The sequence below is a fragment of the Rattus rattus genome, chromosome 14 (genome assembly GCF_011064425.1).
Source record: "Rattus rattus isolate New Zealand chromosome 14, Rrattus_CSIRO_v1, whole genome shotgun sequence".
Taxonomy (NCBI): domain Eukaryota; kingdom Metazoa; phylum Chordata; class Mammalia; order Rodentia; family Muridae; genus Rattus; species Rattus rattus.
This window is the reverse complement of record NC_046167.1, coordinates 4,818,522-4,839,490: the sequence shown is the minus strand read 5'-3', so window position 1 is coordinate 4,839,490 and position 20,969 is coordinate 4,818,522. Positions and strand designations below refer to the sequence as shown.

General features: G+C 44.5%; 2 protein-coding genes across 5 annotated transcripts in view; one reads left to right on the top strand and one right to left on the bottom strand.

Moving 5' to 3' along the window:
- Armc3 (armadillo repeat containing 3) overlaps positions 1 to 20,969 on the top strand; it is an 84,540-nt gene that overhangs the window by 25,848 nt on the left and 37,723 nt on the right. For all 4 annotated transcript variants that reach the window (XM_032884577.1, XM_032884580.1, XM_032884578.1 and 1 more), the window contains 3 exons: positions 2,113 to 2,296; positions 16,702 to 16,854; positions 17,287 to 17,392. In XM_032884577.1, the coding sequence (XP_032740468.1) occupies positions 2,113 to 2,296; positions 16,702 to 16,854; positions 17,287 to 17,392 (443 nt within the window). The remainder of the gene's footprint in view (positions 1 to 2,112; positions 2,297 to 16,701; positions 16,855 to 17,286; positions 17,393 to 20,969) is intronic.
- Positions 6,878 to 7,567, bottom strand: LOC116883438 (protein PIMREG-like). The gene has a single exon (XM_032884581.1). The coding sequence runs from the start codon at positions 7,565 to 7,567 to the stop codon at positions 6,878 to 6,880; it is 690 nt and encodes a 229-aa protein (XP_032740472.1).

Here is a 20,969-nt window from a genome sequence, read left to right as displayed (position 1 = left end):
CTATATAGTACATAATGTATCTATATGTTAGATAATATGTACATTTGTATATATTCTGTACAATGTACATCATAAAATCATCTCATCTATATTTATATCATATATAAATATATATTATATATATCACATGCAATTATTACCTCATTAATCTCATTTAGCAGATGTGGAAAAATTGAGTCTGAGAGATAAAATACCCATCTGTAGTCATAGAAAATGCAAATATACACAGAAAGTGAAAATTTTCAGAACTGATATGGATATTTTATTTGGAAAAAAATTAAATTATACTAAATTACGTAGAATGAAATATAAAAACCCCTCTCCCATCCTGGGGCACAAGGCTCAAAGGGTCGTTCATTATGTATCCTGTGTGCTGAAACTCCTCACTGGAGAGATGGCTCAGCAGTTAAGAGCACTGGATGCTCTTCCAGAGGTCCTGAGTTTAATTCCCAACATGGTGGCTCACAACCATCTGTAGTGGGATCTGACGCCCTCTTCTGGTATGTCTGAAGACAGAGACAGTGTACTCACATATATAAAATAAATAAGTCTTTACAAAAAAAAGGTGACAAAAACTAACAGACTTGAAAGCAGACTTCAAAGACAGAAAGCCTAAAGACAACAGGAAAACCTACTTTAACTGTTAAGTAGATTTCTGAAGGTTGCAGAATAAGTCAACTCATTACAAATTATGTTTCCTTATGCTAGTAATGAGCACTTAAAAAGCAATAGAAATATAACTCAAGTTACAATATTTTCCGTGTGCATGTATGTTTACTGGTTTCGTGTGTCTGTGTATGTGTGCATATGGCGATGTCAATGGGCACACGTATGTGGAGATCAGTGATCAACATCAGGTGTCTTCCTCAGTTGCTTCCCCCTTTATTACCTGAGACGGTGTGTCTCACTGAACGTGGAGCTGACAAATTCAGCTAGACTGGCAGGCCAGCAAGCCCCAGGCATCCTCCTGTCTCAGCATCCCCAGCGCTGGGATCACATGCACATGTGTGCTCAGGTCCACAGACTTGCTGGAGAGTACCTCACCGACTGAGTGAGTGCCCTAGACTCCTACAGTATGTTCTTAATGCGTGAACTGCAAGGAATTAAATTGTCAAACCTTGTGTAAAATCTATTATTGGAAGAAGCACAAAACAGCATTAAGGAAGACTCGCATGGAGAGCTACACCAAGCCATGGGTTATGTAATGATTTTTAATACGACAGTTTTAACCAGTCTATGATTTGTTGACTTGGTTGTAGTTAAGCATGGAACCAATTCATTGTTTTCTACTTTTCTAGGCTGCTGCTTTGATTTGGTCCCCTCTTCTTATTTGTCCCTTCTGTCTTCCAAGATTTTAGAGATCATATTCACCTTCAGCCTCTGTCCTACTCCCAAAACTACATCCTCGAACTGGAGGTTATAGCTCAGGGGTAGAGAGTGTGTGCCTAGCACGGACAAGACCCTGGCTTCATGTTGAGTAGTGTCTCCCAAGACTATACATTTCCCTGGGTGTTGATATTTGTATTTAATGGAAGATGACATAAGCAATCCCAATTCACTGTACTTACTGGCTGTTTTCTTCATTATTTTATCCATAAAACATTTTGAAGTAAGAGAAACGAGAAAAGATGAGGCAAGTGGCATGGGATGCGTCGTGATAAGGACTTCTGCTTCCTTGGGCTCTGTCAACACAAAATTAAGCACACTATGTTCTGATTCTCTAGCATGACTGTGGTTGTTTGAATGTGAAATGCCCCCCACCCCCATAGCCTCACGTGTTTAATACTTGGTCCCCAGATGGTGTAGCTGTTTGGGAAAGTCATGGAAGCTTTAGGAGTGGAACCTCGAGGGAGGAAGTACATCACTGGGGGTGGGCTTTGAGGGCCTAGAGTCTTGCTCCACTTCCTGTCCTCATGCTGACTCCTGGCCACCCTTGCAATGTGAGTGGCCAGGCTTTTATGTTCCGGGCCATGATGGGCTGTGTCTCCTTGGAACCTGAATCTGGAGTAAAACCTTTCTCCTTTAAGTTGCCTTGGTCAAGTCTTTTGTCGCAGAAGCCTGTGAAGCAACTGAAAGGATACTTTTCAAGCTGTGCTTGTTCTCCATGACTAGGAACTGAACGACCTGCATGTAGAAGCACTCGCAGTGATAGCCAACTGTCTGGAGGATATGGACACAATGGTGTTGATGCAGCAGTCAGGGAGCCTCAAAAAAGTCCTGTCCTTTGCAGAGAACTCCACAATTCCTGACATCCAGAAGAACGCAGCCAAAGCTATCACCAAGGCAGCTTATGACCGTATGTATTGCCTTAACACAATCTGGGCACGCACCTTCCCTTTGCATTCTTGATGTTGATCGACATTATAAACACTAGAGCATCTTCCTGCTTTAAAGATACCTCTCAGAGAACAACAGGACCCAAACAGCTCACCGCCAAGTTAAGTACAGATTGCGTTGTCCGGGGGCACCGCTTAACTGTAATCCCGTTTTCGAAAAGCAATTCATTATGAATTTAAGCTCTCAGCTTTTATTTCTCCCCAAATCAGAATACCACAGGATGCACATGGCGTTTGCGATTCTTGAGAGAGCGTTGTTTTGAGAGATCACCCTCAGAATGACATCCAAGGACTGTCAAGTGTCAGCTGGCATTTAGCAGTGCCACGTGATACAGGCACAGAAGACAATATGCTTGTTCCATGTGCATAATCCAGTTTTCATGTCTGTGATAAGCTGTGTTATAAGTTGGCAAAGCAAGAGAGGTTAATTACATTCCAATCACTGAAGATGCAATGATAACTTTAATACATGGGGGTGTGGGAGTGTTAATATAAAGGGATTTATTTTTCTCCTTCTGCATCACTACTCTTAGAAATGTGATGGCAGCTTTGCGTGTTCCTATGACTTACACTCTAAACGTATATACTCACATCTGAATATACGTCTGTGTATCTGTTGTGGAGAATATTTTTTTCAGCCAATACTGGATTACTCAAAGGCTCAGCTTCAATGCAGCAAACACAAGCTCGCTGTGTAGCATAGAGTTAGCATAGTGGGGCGTCATGACTTGTCAACCCTGTCAACACCAAATCTAAAGGCGGGCTGTAGAATGCAGAATTATTTAATATCAAAAATGTATGCGAGGGGGGCACAGTAAAGAAACTGCGGAAACAGCCCCTCCTTTATGGGAAAGACTTGTATTGAGAATAAGAGAGAGAACACCCAGAGGCGTCTGGAAGAGGCCAGAGCAGAGAGAAAGGAGGGCATGGCAGACATGGCCAGGGCTATCTGAGAGAGGCAAGAGAACAGGAGAGAACAGCAGAGATGCCGGACGAGGAGAAAGCAAGAGAGAGTGCTTGCTCTAGGGGTAGCCATTGGACCTGACAGTGATCAGTCACGTGACAGAGAATGGGTGGGACTCTGGGCAGAGCGTCTGAAGGACTAGGCTCAGGACTAGTTTTGATGCCGTGGCCTCAGTGACCTGCTTCCTTGGCTGTGAGGGAACAGCAGTTCCTACAGACCTGTCCATTCGTCCAACCATTTGTGATTTTCTTTCCATAAACTGAGACAGGCAAGCAGGCCGGCACTCACAAAGACGTGTCAACCATGCTGGTGGAAAGACAGGAACTACTCAGGAAGACAGCCAGGTGTGCCTGACACTATAAAAGGGGCTGCTTGCCCCTCCTCACTCTCTCGCTCTCTTGCTCTGTTCTCTTGCTCCTTATCCCCTTTCCCCATTCCCCTCCCCTGTCTCTCTCCACACACTCATGGCCAGCCTCCTCTACTCCTCTTCCTCTCTCTCTCTCTCTCTCTCTCTCTCTCTCTCTCTCTCTCTCTCTCTCTCTTCTACCTCAACTCCCCTCTGCATACCCTGAATAAACTCTATTCTATACTATCCCATCCTGTGGCTGGTCATTCATGGGGAAGGGATGCTTCAGCACGGGCCCACAGAGGCACCCACTTCCCCCACACCTGACTACACATCCACCAAGCATATTCCTTCTCTCTTTATTTTTATAAAACAAAATGGTATTTAACATCAAGGAAGAGGCACTGAAGAGAGAGTGAAGAGGGAACATTGTGCTTTTCACTCTGTAAAGATGAGCACGCTTGCTATAAAGTTAAAAGAGTGGGAGCATGTATTGCCCAACACAGAGGACCAAGAGGAAGTTGCTATGGTGATCTAGGTGAAGTATGGAGCTTACCTGGAAGGATTTGGGGGTGTAGCTGAGAGGTGTAATGCTGACTTAGCATGCATGTGGGCCAGCAATACACACACACACACACACACACACACACGTGCATGCACACACGCATGTATAATGCCTGCATACAAATAGACACACACACATGCATGCATGCCTGTATACACACACATGGAGGCACACATATGCATGCACACATACATACAGAGAAAGACACACATAGACACACAGCGATACACATGGATGCATGCTTGCACTCATACATACACAGACAAAGATAACACACACACACACACACACACACACACACACACACACACACACAGGGTCCACAGGTATTCATCCAGAAAGTAAACTGACAAAAAGATGTTTTCTCATATGTAACAGCTGTGACATTGACCCCACAGGAGTAAAGACTAGAATAGTGTTACCAGAGACTGGACTAGGTCTGGGAGAGGGAAGTAGAGAGGGAAGGGTTAACAGGGACAGCCCTTTTCATGTTCTCCAGCCAGTGGGATAAAATGCTAGACAATAATCATTTCAAAGCAGCCTCTAGAGAACGCTTTGAGTGTTGTGAACTCAAACAATGATAGATATCTGAGGGGATGGGTTTCAGTTAACCTGACTCCTTTACTACACGTCGGATACATGTACTAAAACAGACCCCACGGGACTCAGTGTGCAATCATTATGTAATTACTGTATGCCAATTAAAAGTAAAATATACATCAAAGATCACATTCCATCCTCCCACGTTGACAAATATGTATGCATAAAATCGAATCATTAAAACTCTTAGGGTTTGCTGGGGGATCAATAGGTAGCACGGCTATGGTACAAGAACGAGGGCCCGCGTTTGGATACCTAACACACACACAGGTTACCTACACCTGCAGTCTCAGCACAGAAAGTCAGAGATCATGGGACTTGCTAGCCAACCAGTCTAGCCAAACTGATGAGCTCCAGGTTCAGTGAGAGACCCAGTCTCAAAAATAACTTGGAGAGCAATAAAGAAAGATATCCACTGTTGACTTCTGGCTTCCATAAGTATAGGGTGGGCACATGGACTTCCCTGTATATGCACACCACACACACATGCACACACACACATGCACACACACAACACACACATACGTACACACACAACACACATACATACGCACAACACACACATACATACACACACATGCACACAAATGCACACACACAACACACACATACACACACAACACACAAATGCATACTTATATTAAGTCATAAATGATTTTAACGTGATTTGAAGTTGTTGGTTCTAGAGAGTAAACAGGCAGGCATACATACATATACACAATCAGACAGACACATGCATGTATACACACACACACACACACACACACACACACACACACACACACACACACACCCTGATACATGGTGTCATGGCACAGATGCGGTGAGAATGAACCTAAGGCGCTATGCAAGTAGAAGCACCAGCCTTGGCCTGCAGAGAGGCTCTGTAAGCACTTGTGGAAACACGGGCTTAGGTGGGCAGGAGGTGGCACCCAGGATGAGGCCAGGATAAAATTCACCATTGTGACCATTAGGCACATAGCTCAGTGGTGGGAAATGTGTTCGACATCTTCCGCCCTTCCCATCTGCAGAGCACCACCCAGAGTGACACAGAAGGCCACTCCACTCATTGTCTCTACCAACTACCTTTCTATGAGTCCTTACAGAGCTGGCCGCTGTGGTCTCCCTGTGCTGTGTTTGTTCCCTTGTGACTGTGTCGCACCCAGCATGCTGCCCTCGTAATGCCCCTTCATGTAATAGCATGTGTCAAGACTTCCTTGTTCTTACGGCTGAATAACACTCCTTTGTGTATAGCACACTTTGATTCCCCATGTAGCCACTGACAGACAGTTGAGTTGCCTTTTCCCTTTTAGCTACTAAGAATGCAGCCGCCATTGAGGGCATATAAGCAAATGTTTCTGTGACTTTCTGCTTTCTTTTCTTTCTCTTTTTTTTCTCCCAAAAGTGAGCTTTTATTATGAAAAAGCAATGTGATCTATAAAACTGACACACTGATATTTTTTAGTGGAATGACATAGCAGATGTCTTAAATAATTTACCAAGAGAAGAAACTGCTTTGGAACAGCGGTCCCCACCGTGCCCCCTAAGGAGCTTATAAGTAGGTTCCAAGAGCTGAGACTGGCACACTCTGCAAAGATCTCTCTTCCTGTGGGGTTCTGGAAAGTGGGTCCTCCAGAATCTCTGCCCTGGGAATACAGGGGGAGGGTTCGTGGGATGGCTCCTGTGGGATCTTGACCCTAGTTTCAAGACTCAGAACTATCTAGCATCTTCTGGTACCTTCCTAATATGGACGGACAACTGTGAGGTTGGAGAGCTGGGAGAGTGGCCTAAGTCCAGGAGTCCCCTGGGGGAACATGGGCAGTTCCCATCACCTCTTCAAGGGCTCCCTAAGTCACTCAGGCTGTGGCCAGTGGTTACCAGTGGGCCCAGATATGGCTGAAGTAAAAGGGTTCTGGTCCCCATGTTAGTCAAGTCTTTGTTAGCAATGGCCTGGGGATGCTGAGAAACCCAGTGCTGCCTCCAGGAAGTTCATGGGTTGGGTAGCGTGGACATCCGGTGGTTTGGTGATTGGACAGAGCTGGCTTCCTGTAGGATGCTTGCTGTCCTCATTCACGGATAAGGGAGATGATCATGTCACTGCTCTCTTCAGCCTTGATGGCTTTGTCCAGCTTTTGAGACAGCTTCTGAAGATGCTGGATTCCAGCTCCCATAGGCTCTAGGTCGCTGTCAGACTCACTGGGAGAGTAGAGAGGATCTGTGGAGGAACAGGGGCTCCGGAGGGCAGCCTCCCTCCTTAGCCGCTGACGGCATTGGGCATGTGGATCCATCTGGCCAGAGAGGCGAGGATGTCCTCGCCCTCTAGCATCCCTGTTGGCTCTGCATAGCTGAGTGTTCTTCTGACTCAGACTGGGTGATGGCGACCCTCTGTCTTTCTGGGCTCCTCGATTCCTCCTCATTCTCACCTGGGTCTCCATCAACCACTTGGTGTCACTTTGACAGGACTCCTGGATCCTCTGGGACATGGCACCCAAGGTGCTTTTGGCGCGAGCTGCAGCCTGAAGACCTTGCTGCTCTGGCTCTGGGGTTTCCAGGCGTTTCCAGGAGGGGCCATTACCGAGGTTCATGCTCACCGCTCTCAGTGGCAGCCTCCTTTGGAACTGTCTGCACAAGGAGCCCAAGGGACAGGTCTCCAGATGACCTCCAGCAGACCGGGTCACCTCCTTCTCTAGCTGTTCCTCCTTTAGGAGTGATCGTCTGCGCACGGAGGTCCTCATGCCCTGCCACTGAGACGCCATGGGCTTGGTCCAGTTTCCTCTGCCCGATAGATCCTCCCTGCTTAATACCAGGACCCGAAAATCGACCTCTGCTTTCCTTTCTTGTGGCGTGTACTAGCCCCACATGCTAATTCTACTTTAATGATTGAGGAACTCCGTGTTCTTCTTCTAACAGCTGCACTGTTTTGTCACCCCCAGGGACAGGGTTCAGGGTCCCAGTCTCTCCACGTGGTGGCCCACATCTGCTACTTTGTTTGGTGATGATAACTGTCCTGCTAGGTCCACGACGACGACATCTCATCGTTGTTTTTCTTTGTATTTCCCTAGTTACAGTAATTAGCAACGTTAGCTAACTTCTTCACCTGCTTATTAATCACATGTAAATCATTATCAGAGAAACGTCTGTCTCATGTCTACAAATGGGTGCGAGCGCACGAGTGTGGAGGCCATGGAACAGCCTTGGGTATCCCTCGCCAGGCACTGTGCGCCTTCAGCTGTGGTTGTTAGGCAAGATCTCTCTCTGGCCTGGAACCTGTCGAGAAGCCTAGGCTGACCGAGTAGCCGGTTCTGTGCGTCCCTCTTCCCGTGCTGGGGCTACAGACATGAGTCAACTCTGCTCGGTTTTTTTTAACATGCGTTCTGAGGATCGAACCCAGGTCCCTGTGCTTAGCACTTTACCCAGTGAATTCTCTTCTGGGACCCGTTTTTTACACTCTATTTTGAAACAAGGTCCCACTAAGTGCCCAGACTGAACTTGAACTCACCCTGTAGGCCAATCAGGCCTTAAACTTTCGGTCCTTCTCCTCGGCCTCCCAAGTGGGTAGGGTTTCCGGCCCAGCTTTCCTTTGACATCGAGTGGTAGGGGTTCTTCACGTATCCTGGATACCACCCCCTTGTCTGTGATTAGCTGGTACTCTCTCCTGCTTTTCCCTTGCCTTTTACTGTCGGTTGCGGTTTCGATGCATGCGTGTTTTCATTTTTGTACCGCCACATCAATCTCTTTTCAGACTCACGGCTAAGAGGTTTTTACCAAGTCCACTGAAAGGAAGGCTTTCTCCCATTCGAGAGTTTAACGCCATAAGCACTTACCCTTTGGTTCCTGACCTGCTTTCAGTCAAGTTTTGCAATTCATTTGAGGATTTTTCTCACTTCTGCACGCATATAGCCAGTTTTCCTGGTACCATTCCTTGGAGCCCACCACGCCCCCTCTATGACAACTTAATTCAGGCACAGTCTTTGAGCTCCGTGTAGCACTTAATGTTTTCTGATTCTGCTTCCTTATGTCAGTTCCAAAATAGCTTCACTTCCGCCTGGAGTCGTGTCTCTTGAGTCGTAATTTTAGGATCTAATGACTAAATCTGTATTGACTCCATCTCTGCTTCGTCACTGTTTCACTGCCTGAACCAGGACTTTCCCTCTGCTCAGACTCTCCCAGCGAGCCCCTCGGGTCATCCCGCGATCATTCTCCTGCCTCCTCAGGACTCTCCCGTGACTGTAAGACCCCTCCTCCCTGGATGCCTGTAAATTGGTATTATGAAGATGATTTTTAAAGGGCACTGACCCTTTCTATAATACGAAGATAGTCAGGTTTGGGTGATTTTAAATTTCTGTCTGAGGAAGCAATTGTTTGGTCAGTCTCCTACCCACATGGACTCACGGATCTGACCCCGAGACAGTGAACTACAGTGATCCAGGCCCCTTTCCGAGTAGAGACAAGAGTTCAGAATCTTTCCTCTTAAATTGTAATTCTTTTATTTGTAGGGTTTTAAAAATTAATTATTTTGGTTTACAGTTTTTAAAATGCGAGTTTTATTAGCACGGCATTTCCTAGAATGTAGTCAGTGTGGTCTAGCAAACCCTAACAAGGCTATCTTGCTTATGGATGAGCAAGCATTTACTGCATGCCTACTGCATGAGATGCACCAGTCCTGAAGGACCATGTGACACTGGGACACGTGTGACACTGGAACATGTGTGACACTGGGACAAGTGTGACACTGGGACACGTGTGACACTGGGATCGGGGAGTGAATGAGTGTACAGCAGATGCATTTCCTATAGGACATCAGACTGGGCCTTTATACCGTCCTGTCCTATTAACTCTAGTCAGCCCATCACAGATGAAGTATAGGTGAGGTGCCTCTTGCCACACTGTATCTGTGGCAATGTTAAGTAATAACTTACTTACTACTGTCTCACATTCACTTCTAATCACATCTCTCAGTTGTACACTCCAACTTTCAATTCTAATTCGATAGAAAGATCATTGAATATTACCAAAAATGGTTTTGGGAAACAAATCATTGCTTAAAAGTAAGGCAGTTTGGATAAATAGTGTAGCTGGGCTAAGGGAACGAGTAAGCAGCCTGTGGCTGGGAGGCACTGAAAAGCTGCTGCCCCTGAGAGCCGTATTTGAATTTAGTTATGACTTCTATGTCTCCCATACTTTGCCTTTCTTTGGGTTTTAAAAGTAGATCTTTAGAACTTTTAAAGTTATAGTAATGGTAGCCACAGGTAAATATGCATATATACATGTATAATATATACTTATATATGTGTAAAGGCATTGATGTATGAGTCCTGTCACCAAATAGTTATGAGCTTCTCTTTTTTACTATGACATTTTATTTTATTTTATTTTATTTTTTTTTTTTTTCCTGGCAAATAGACCCTCTCAGTCTATACCATCAATTCCCTGTGCTAGTGCCGGCCTTCTTAACATTCTGTTTTGTTTTACATTTGTTTTTGTAAAAATTGTTCTGCAGATACCCAAGAGAGCTATTTTTTTTATTGTTATTACAGTATATTGGAGAGGGTGTTAGAGTTTGTTAGAGTTCCCAGTACACACATGGTAGCTCAAAACAACCTGTAATTCTAGTCCCAGAGACTCAGTGTCGCCTTCTGGCCTCCAAAGGCATGTATATGCATATAGCTTATATTATATATGTGTGTGTATGTGTGCGTGTGCATGCATGTGCGTGTGTTGCATGTGGGTGTGCATGCGTGTGCCTGTGTATAAATGTGTGTGTGTATAACTTTTGAGACAGGGCTTCTCTGTATAGTCCTGGCAAGCAGTTACTTTATAGACCAGATTGGCCTCAGATACATAGAGACCCAACTGCCTCTGACTCCTGCCTGAGTGCTGGGATAAAAGGCATTCACTACCACTTCCGAGTAAAAGTATTTTTTTAATTAGAAAAAATATAATAAATTTTAAAAGTTACTCAAATATATTTCTGTTCCACCCCCCTCCCCTCGCACCATGCAGTAAACTTCTATTCCACTGCACTCCGTGTCTCTGCTCTGCTTAATCCTTACTTCCCCCGAATGCTTACTACTTCCTGTCTTTAAAGCATCTCTAGAGCAGCTTCCGCTGTTCCGGTGGCCATGGCAGAGCTGCAGTGTCGCTGTGGACTGCACACTGCTCTGCCCCAGCCTGGGTGTCACTAGCAGACAAGGCTCTCACAGACCCATGTTTCTCACTGCTCATGTCGGTGGAAGCCTTTGGCCCACGTTTGGATGTTAGCAGGGTGTTCTTGTACTGTGATGTCACACCGCCTGACTTCTGCTGCCACTGCAGACAGGTGGGGTTGATAGTTATTTTACCAAAATAACTTACAGAAGTTTTTTCTCTTGCTCCTATGGCCCTTCCTTCTCCTTGGTTAACTGCTCTGACAGACGGGCTAAGTTTTCAGCAGCTCCACATCCTCCGCTCTCTCCATTGCGAAACCCACAAGTCCAAAGCAGCCGTGTAGAATTTGACATCAACATGCTAGGCGGCTCCTTTAGACAAATATCTCCCTTCTGTCTGAGCTCTAACTCAGGGGCTGCCCGCCGCTGCCTGTCACCTCCTCCTCACACTTGCCTTCCTCTCCATTTCTAGAACGCGTCTCTCATTTTGCTCTTCTCCCAACTGTCAAACCAAAAGCCTTCACATCTCATCCGTCGTTTCCATGCTGAGCTTGTCTTCCGACCTCATGGCTTGTTCTTTCTAAAATCTTCCAGAGAAATCTCACTTGTGACTAACGTCTGCACCACTTCCTTCTCTGCTTTCAGGTCTTAAATCTGTTTCTAATTCCGACTTCTGAATCTCTGCCTGTTGCTTCTGATGGCTGCTAAGCACGTGCCACTACTGTGCCCAAACTCAAGCTTTAGGAGAGTCTTGAGAATCCGATCAAAGTACCACCCTTGCCAACATCACACATGGCCATTATGCTGCATGGAATCTCAGAGACATAGTGGGTTGTCAGAAGCCATTTTTGTCTCCCAGATTATAGTGTCCAAATGAGGACAGCACGGGTGAGCGGGATCAGGTTGACACACCTTCACTCAGTGTCCGTTCTTCATCCGATGTAGTCACACACCCTTTGTTTAGATTAGAACTTCCCCTGTGTGTGTTGTGCTGTGTTCTGCAGGACAAGATTTGTGCTAGGCTGTGATTTTGTATCTATTTCTTCTTGTTTTAGTCCTTAATCTTTGGACTTGTGGACATCTTATTTTGACTTACTGCTATCCGTGTTCATCAAATGGTTAAATTCAGAGGGAAAATCAAAATGTCTATTTCTATTGCTATTTCAAGTCGATGAAATAACTGGTTTTTCTTTCTGGACCTGTACGATTGTGTGTATGTGCACACACACATGTGTGTACTCATATGTGTGTGTTCCTCTGTGTGTATCTGTGTGTGCATACATATGTGCATGTACATGTGTATATGTGCATGTCTATATGCCTATGTGTATGTATGTGTACACATGCATGTGTATGTGTGCATGTGTGCACATGTGCATGAGTATATATATGCATGTCTGAATACCCGTGTGTATGTGTGTGCCCACGTGCCTCTGTACATGTATGTATGCATATTTGCACATGTTTCTGCACATATGTGTGACAGCACATGTGTGTCACAGAGCATCATGGCAGTTAAAGTGCAGATGTTAGACTTGCCTTCTCCCTCTCCTGCTGTCTGCTGCCACAAACAGCAGGCTGTCTGTCCTGTGAGCCTCTAAGGATTCTCACCTTCTTTGACCATCTCCTCCTGGGCTGCAGGGACCTGCGTGACAGCGTGTGGCCTTTCTGTGTGTCTGGACACTGCACTCGGGTTTTCAGGCTTGCCCGACAAGCCCTTTACCCCCTGAGCCTCCTTCCTCACCCTGAGACTTTTTACAAACGTGCTTCAAGCTGGTAGAGCCTGATCTGCTTTATCGGTGTTCCTAGTTTCCTGCATGCGACCTTTGTAGATTGCTATCATGGTACATTTAGAAAACCTGTGCGTGAAGTCAATCCGATGCCGCGACTGTGGGCTATGAGGTAGGCATTGGGATGAGAGTCAACCTCCACTGCCCGTCAGAAAGCCCCTTTCTGGGCCGGTGGGGTTTCTCTCTATGCTGACATCACTCACTGGGGTACGCCTGTGTACAGTACATCAGCAGTTACCTTTCTGGTTTCAAGTCTTCCAGTCTTAGCATATGTTTGTGCTGCCGGAGCGAGCACACTGGTTTCAACTCTTAAATTTGTTTTTCTTTTTTTTTAAAAAATTGAAGCTCAGGGTTGGGGATTTAGCTCAGTGGTAGAGCGCTTGCCTAGCAAGCGCAAGGCCCTGAGTTCGGTCCCCAGCTCTGAAAAAAAGAAAAAAGAAAAAAAAAATTGAAGCTCACCCATCTGTCTGTCTGTCCTTCTATCTTTCTAGACCAAACTAGTCTCTGAAATGTGCCAGGCCGATGTTCCATAACTGGGCAATTCTCTCATATATGTGTGTGTGTGTGTGTGTGTGTGTGTGTGTGTGTATGTATGTGTATATGTATATGTATATATATGAGTATGTGTACATGTATATATACATATATACATGTTTAAATATAATTGTGTGTATGTATGTGTATATATACATATACATATATACATATATAAATATACGTGTGTGTGCACACTTACGCATTTATAATTGCACTTATCTGGCTGATAAGGTAACTTTACTTTGTCCTTTATGACATATTCTCTCTGAGTTGATTCTGCCTTCTGATGACTATGCCTCAAGAAAGGATTGATTTTACAAGCATCCACAGTTTCTATCTTAACAAATCCTTAAGGGTGGACCTACTTCTGATGGGAGCCATGCACTGTTACAAGTCACCCCGCTTCAAACTTCTTGCTTTAGCCACACTTGTTGACAGAACTGTTTAATTGAGCAGAAGTGGGTCAGGGCCAATCTTCCTGGGCCACTGAGAGAGGCCACGTGGCAGCTTCCTCCCTGCTGAGTCATTCCCTTCTTGTCTACCTGTCATGACCCCAAATCACCTCACCTTGCCTGTCTGACTGTTGACCACTCTCTTTCCACACCATACCTACAATCAGGTCTGTTTTTCATAACAATTTGTAGACAGTCTTGATGTTCGTCCACCAGATTCATTAGACGTTATATTAATTACACTGGCGAAACCTGAAACTTAACAAGGATTAACAAGTTATCTTCTAATATTTCTGTGTTGAAAGTGAATAATTAGGTAAAAGTTTAGTTTTTCTTCCCCAGTTAGGAAGTGCCATAAGTTTGGACAGATGCTAGTGTTCCTTCCATTAGTAAGAACGATGCTACTATCAGTAATAATTTATAATGTGGCTTTCCTTTCCACCCTTCCAGTAATATTTTAGACGAGTGTGTGTGTGTGTGTGTGTGTGTGTGTGTGTGTGTGTGTTTCATTGTCTGTCAAGAGCAGCTGAGACACGTAAACACACAAACACACGGCATGGGTTTGAAGTTGGACTTGCATTTCCCACTGTGGGAAGGAAGCAGGGTCAGCATGAGTTTGACCTGGCACCAGTGGAAGGTGGGAAGGTGTTAATGACCTAGTGGCTGAGAGTTTTATGAGCTGGTGTTAACTACTCAGCAGGGACAAAGGTGGGACAATGGCCAGTTCAGAGACCAGGCAAGGACAAGTGTCCCAGCATTTGCTTCCAGCTCTGGGGCCCCTGCCTTCTTTATGTAGCACACTGGGTGCTATTTTCAAAGGGCACTACTCTATTAGTAATGTAACGTCTGGCCGTCTTTATTATCTGCATAATTAAAGCACAAATACTTCCTGGCATAGCACTTCGGTGAAAGTACTTGGTTAATATGTTAATTCATCTTTTAAATCTATTATAGCCACATTGCAGTCAGTACTTTTAAGGTTTGGTGAACACAGCTGGATTTCGAGACCATTCCCAGCAGGGCTGAGACACTAATTGCTCGCAACATTTATTTAAATTATTTTGTAAAAATCTAGTTGCCCTCAGTATTTACTTAAACCATTTTTTAAATCTTTCCAGTCTTTACATATATATGTATATACACACATATATATATATATATTTTAATGTAACAATCATGTGCTCAAAAGTTGATCTTTTCACATTAATTACTACTGTATCTTGTCAGATTTTCCCGATAGAATCCATGCTGAGTGATCTGCTTAGGATTTGATTCAGAGGCATCAGGGATAGCTTAGTGATACAACCACACCAATCAATCTTTCTTTTTTCCCTCCTTTTTTTCTTCCCTTCTTTCTTCCTTCCTCCTCCTCCTTCTTTTGTCATTGCCTCTGTAAAAGCCCCCAGCATTTTTTAAATTAATAAAAACTTCATAGCTTTGAAAATACCATAGAGGTCATTTCAATGTGATATTAACTGCAGCTTTTTTTTAAATGACACACCTGTTCTGACCAGCTGAAGTCCGGCCAAGAAAGGAGCACAGGAGTGACAGTCTCCCAGGACGAGGCTCCTGATTGGTTACCTAGCTTGAGTCATTCAAAGCCAGATGTCTTGGTTGGGATGCATCTGGGCATGGATGAGCCCAGGCCAGAAAGTCTTTGCAAACGTAACTGAACCCTGCCTTATGAAGAGAATCTGGGGGAATCACTGCTAGAGGGAGTGAGAAGGCAGATCTTAACTTACCAATGGAGACCCCATTAGTGTTTGTTTCTGAAGGTATTTCTGGGAAAAATAACTCAATTAAAGTATGTCTAAGTAATTAATTAGTCCCACATGCAGACTGTAACACAAAGTGCTGTGAGTGTTTGGGGGCAGCAGAAGAGCCTTCCCATATGTTAATGTCCTCAGACCGCAGAGCCAGTCTAGTACGCTGGCCACGGAAACTGACCTTGTCAAGATTACGCCTTTCGGGCTTCACAAAGATAATGACTGGAGAATCAGATCTGCAGCCAAAATGTTTAAAAGAACCAAAAGTAACTTAGAAAGGAATTATTTTTCAGCTCTTTCTTCCCTCAGCAGCCACTGAAGCCATTGACTTCAGATTTGAACACTGAGGTTTTCAGACTCCTTAAATAGTAGAAGATTTAGAATGAAACAGAATGGAAAATTTAAAATGAGCAGAATGCAAAAATAACCTTAATATTCTAATGTAATGTTCTGCTTTGACACAAGGTATTTCCTTCATTATAGTATGAGATTGGCATTTATTTAAAAAAAAAAAGACAAAACAAAACAACCTAGGGCAAGAGAAAAAAATGTCTAAAGGACAGAGACAAAAATACTGGTTTGAAATTTAATATTTTATAAAGGAGCAAATACCATGATGTGGATATAGACTCGTGTTTCCAGAAAGCAAAATGATTCTAACATTATCTTACACTATGTCTATGGTAATTAAAGTGGTTTCTGTAGCCTTATCTGCTTGAGCACGTCCAATCAATTGAGGAAAAGACACTTGAAGGTTTTAATGGAAGCTGAGAAGAGTCTGACGGTACTTCAGCACTCGTTTCTCCGTCCTCCAATCTGCACATCGTAGGCACGTCTTAATATTGTGCTTTATATTTAAAATAACAGAAGGTACTGGAGCTTTTGTGCTTAGTGAGGAGAGAGCCCGTGTGAGCACGGAGAGCAGAATCAGCTCAAGACACGTCTTACGTGCTTACGATGTTTGAATGTGTGAGCTTACCACACAGGGCTTCCCACCACATCTAATACACAGCCCATGTCCCAATGAGGGATAAACGTGACACCCATCATCCTTTTTGTGTTTCGGCTGTGGTCTGAAGGTTAACTAGGTACACATTTTGGTTAGTTTAGACATTGAAGTTAGCTTGTATTTCTCTCGGGTAGTAAATATGCTTTTACCAGACAACTTCTGATTTATTTTTCCTTTCTGTTTATGAAAGCTGAAAATAGAAAAATTTTTCACGAACAAGAGGTTGAAAAATGCCTGGTGACCCTCCTGGGATCTGACAGTGATGGGACCAAGATTGCGGCTTCCCAAGCTATTTCAGCCATGTGTGAGAACTTGAGCTGTAAAGAATTTTTCAACACCCAAGGTAAGCAAAACAGAGATCGCCATTTTCTGAAGCCTTCTGGGTTGCCGCGCTCAGGCCTTGTGGATGCTGCGCTCAGGCTGTGTGGATGCTGGGCTCAGGTTGTGTGGATACTGGGCTCAGGTTGTGTGGATGCTGCGCCCAGGCTGTGTGGATGCTGCGCTCAGGCTGTGTAGATGGGGCGCCCAGGCTGTGTGGATGCTGCGCTCAGGCTGTGTGGATGCAGGGCTCAGGCTGTGTGGATGCTGTGCTCAGACTGGGTGGATGCTGTGCTCAGGCTGTGTGAATGTTGCTCTCAGGCTGTGTGGATGTGGCGCTCAGGATGTGTGGATGCGGCGCCCAGGCTGTGTGGATGCTGCGCTCAGGTTGTGTGGATGCAGCGCTCAGGCTGTGTGGATAGGCGTGGAGTAACAGCTCACACTGGTTTCTCTGCAGGGATTCCACAGATAGTTCAGTTGCTCAAAAGTGACAATGAGGAGGTGAGGGAAGCCGCTGCACTGGCCCTGGCAAACCTGACTACCAGCAGCCCGGCAAATGCCAAGTAAGTACACTAACCTCACTGGGTCCCGCTCGCTCTGATGGTGACATTTGGCATTTAAAATTATTCCATATTTTCTTAGGTAATCTGACTTTTGTGATTCTTTGGGGTCTCTTATGAAAGTAGTTATCTGATTGGCTTGTCCTCCAACCCCCAAAAAATTGACTATTGAATTTTATTGGGAAACTGTGCAAACCCTTATACCAAGATGGCAAGTGTGTGTGTGTGTGTGTGTGTGTGTGTGTGTATGCACGCGCATGTTTGTATGCCCATATGTACCGATAAATACAGAGTCCAGGCATCATGCTCTGTTGTTGACCACTTTTACTCAATTTTTACAATTCAATTCTATTCTTTTCAATTTTTTTTACTATTTTATGCGTATTGGTGTTTTGTGTGCTTGTACGTCTATGCACCATGCGAGAACCTGGTGCCCACAGAGGCCAGAACAGGGTGTTGGATACCCTAGAAATGAAATTACAGACACTTATGAGCAGCCGTGTAGGTGTTGGAAATCAAGCCCGGATCCCCTGGAAGAACAGCTGGTCCTCTAACCACTAAACTATGTTTCAAGCCCCTGTTCCCAGTACTTTTTGAGACAGTCTCCCACTGAACCCAAAGTTCTCTAATTCAGCAAATCCAGCAAGCTCATGCGTTCTAGGGGTCCCCCTGGGTCCTGCTCCCCAGTCCTAGAATTATGGGCATGCGTGGCCATACCTGGCACTTTGCATGGGTGCGGGATCCAAGCTCAGGGCCTCACGCTTGTGCAAGCAAGCACTACCAACCGAACCATCTCCCTTCCCCCTTCAACTCTTAGAACGTCCATTTGCTATATGAGTGAAGGTAAGCGGGGCTGGAAATATTCTTGATAACATTAATTAAAACAATTGATAAGTTGTAACGAGTTTAAAGATCCGTTTAGAAAGTATGTAAGCATTAGAGAAATGGGAATGTTTTAAAACTCAACTGAAGTCAGTGAACGTGAAGAAAGGCTGGGGCTGGGGATTTCTCCTGATTAGGAACAGTGCTGAAATGTGTTCTGTAATCATTTTTAAAAATACTTATCGAAGTAGTCCATCACTAATGAGACCAGGACTCTGCACGCTTAGCTAACTTTCCAGGGTGCACGCATGTGCAAATAGCCGAGCTGGAGACTGAATGCAGGTCTGTCAGACTCCAGGGCAAGCTCCTTCCTCCACAGCCTCGCTAGACAGGAATTTCCTGAACTTGGCTTTTGTAAGATAAGCCTGGCCCTCCCTGCGTCTTACTTTGTATGCAAACTAAATTAACTTCTTATCTTCCTTTGCATGTGTACATGTGTGTATGTGTGTGCACGCGTATGTGCACACACATCATTCTAGCTAAAATTACCCTTCTTAACGTGAAGCATATACTCTTATATTCACCTAGTCATTTTCTTAACCCTTTCTTCCTCTTCGTCCACTCCCATACAAACATTTTATGAGGCCTCAGGGGAATGACTAAAATCTAGCAATGCCCCTCAAAAACCTAACAGCTGAAGCATCAAAACAAAGGGTGCTCCTGTCAGAGGTCATGGGTCATCATTGCATCCAGGGAAGCAAGCGCTGACTTTTAGAGTACTTCAGACACAGGAAGCAGTGCGTGAAAACAGCAGCCATACCATTGCGAAACGTCTTATCATTGCTATTCAAACCTCCCTGTTGTCCACGTCGATTTACATAGTCTGTAAAATAGTTTTCACACGCCTGCAGAGTGGACAGGCATCTTGATAAATTAGCTCTGTATAAACCTGAAGGAGATAGGAAGGAGCTAGTCCTCTAAGCGGCTGCCTTCAGATATGCTCCAGAAACTATTTCTTTTACAGATTTTTGTGGGCTTTGTAGTTTCCATTTGAGAAATATAGAGTCAGGGTTAAAGAATGTCTCCTCTCTTTATACAACCCACTTTATCTGTGTGACTTTGTATGAGGCGAGATTCTCCTCACCTACTATGGGTGACCCCCATCCCTTCAGCCTTTTTCCATTTGTGTTTGATAAGGGGTTTCCTGGTGTTCTCTTTACTGGTGTTCTCTGATTTTTTTTTTTTTGAGCTAAAAATTACTTTTTGAAAACAAATATTTAATACATTAGATTTATTTATTTTATCGTTGTATGTGTATGAGTGTTTCACCTGCAGGTATGTGTGTATAACCACATCTGTGACCGATGCCTTCGAAGGCAAAACGGGGCTTTGAATCCCCTGAGACTGGAGCTGCTCGTGGTTGTGAGCCTCTGTGTGGTGCTGGGAGGCAAACACCAGTCTCCTGCCAGAGTAGCAAAGTGCTCTTAGCTGCTGAGCCAACGCTCCGGCCCCACAGTAGATATTTTTTAGAGTGAGACAGAGTTAGTATATTTGTGTCTGATGCTGAAAACTGGAGTGAAAAAGGATCCCATAGTTCACCAAAGACAGGAAGATCGCCAGGCCAACATGGGGCTCATTCTAGAATGTTGTCACTTAATGTAGTAATTATAAAGTCAAATCCAACAGAAACGACAGCAAATGTGATTGGTCGGTGTTAAGAGAAAAATATTTTCTCTCTGGACTGTTTCAGCATCAGTTAGCATAAACCTGGCTCTTCTGAGGGCCACAGAATCCATTTTGGAAGCAGGCACCCTCACTAACACTCTCCCAGCAGAAGCCACCGCACGGCTGGCGTGTCTGATTTGTTTTTCTAGTTGTTTCTGTGTGGAGGAAGCAGGCAAAGCCAGAGCTGGGTCCATGTGCATCTGAGAGCTGTTTGAACACCTGCTCATTTCTAATGGTAACAACGCATAGGTACTGTGCGTGTCTCGAGGTTGCTTGTCTCCTATATTCACATCTGGACATTCCTAAAATGAATTTCTATTTTTTAAAAAATAATAGTTTTTACTTATTCTTGAATTTTTTCATAGAATACATACAATTTAGCTTGATCATATCTGCCTCCTCTCTCTCTCTCTAATCCCTTCCAAGGCAGCATCCACATTCATATCCTTTCCTACTTCAACTATCTATCTATCTATCTATCTATCTATCTATCTATCTATCCATCCATCATCTATCTATGTATCTGTCTATCTATCTACCCATCCATCCATCATCTATGTATGTATCTGTCTGTCTCTCTACTGTGAGTCCTCAGGTACAGCAGCAGAGGACAGACTTTCCTATCCCTCTTTCCTATCCCCCTGCTCTTCCATTTTTTTTTTTATTATGTATACAGCACCAGATCCCGTTACAGATGGTTGTGAGCCACCATGTGGTTGCTGGGATTTGAACTCAGGACCTCTGGAAGAGCAGTCAGTGTTCTTAACCGCTGAGCCATATGTCCAGCCCTGCTCTTACATTCTTTATGCGCCCTCTTATGAAATGTTTCCCGAGTCCTGGGTGAAGGGGAAGACGGAGTGGGGAGGCGTAGGTATCTCCTCCAGGGCTGAGCACTCACAACTGTTCTCACACTGGGGACATTTTCTGGAATTAGAAGCTTATTTTGTAACCTTAGTAGTGTTTGGGCAATCAACTCAACTAAACCAAGTTAAACAGAGAAAGAAAAGAAGAGAAAAATGGAGGAGAAGGAGGA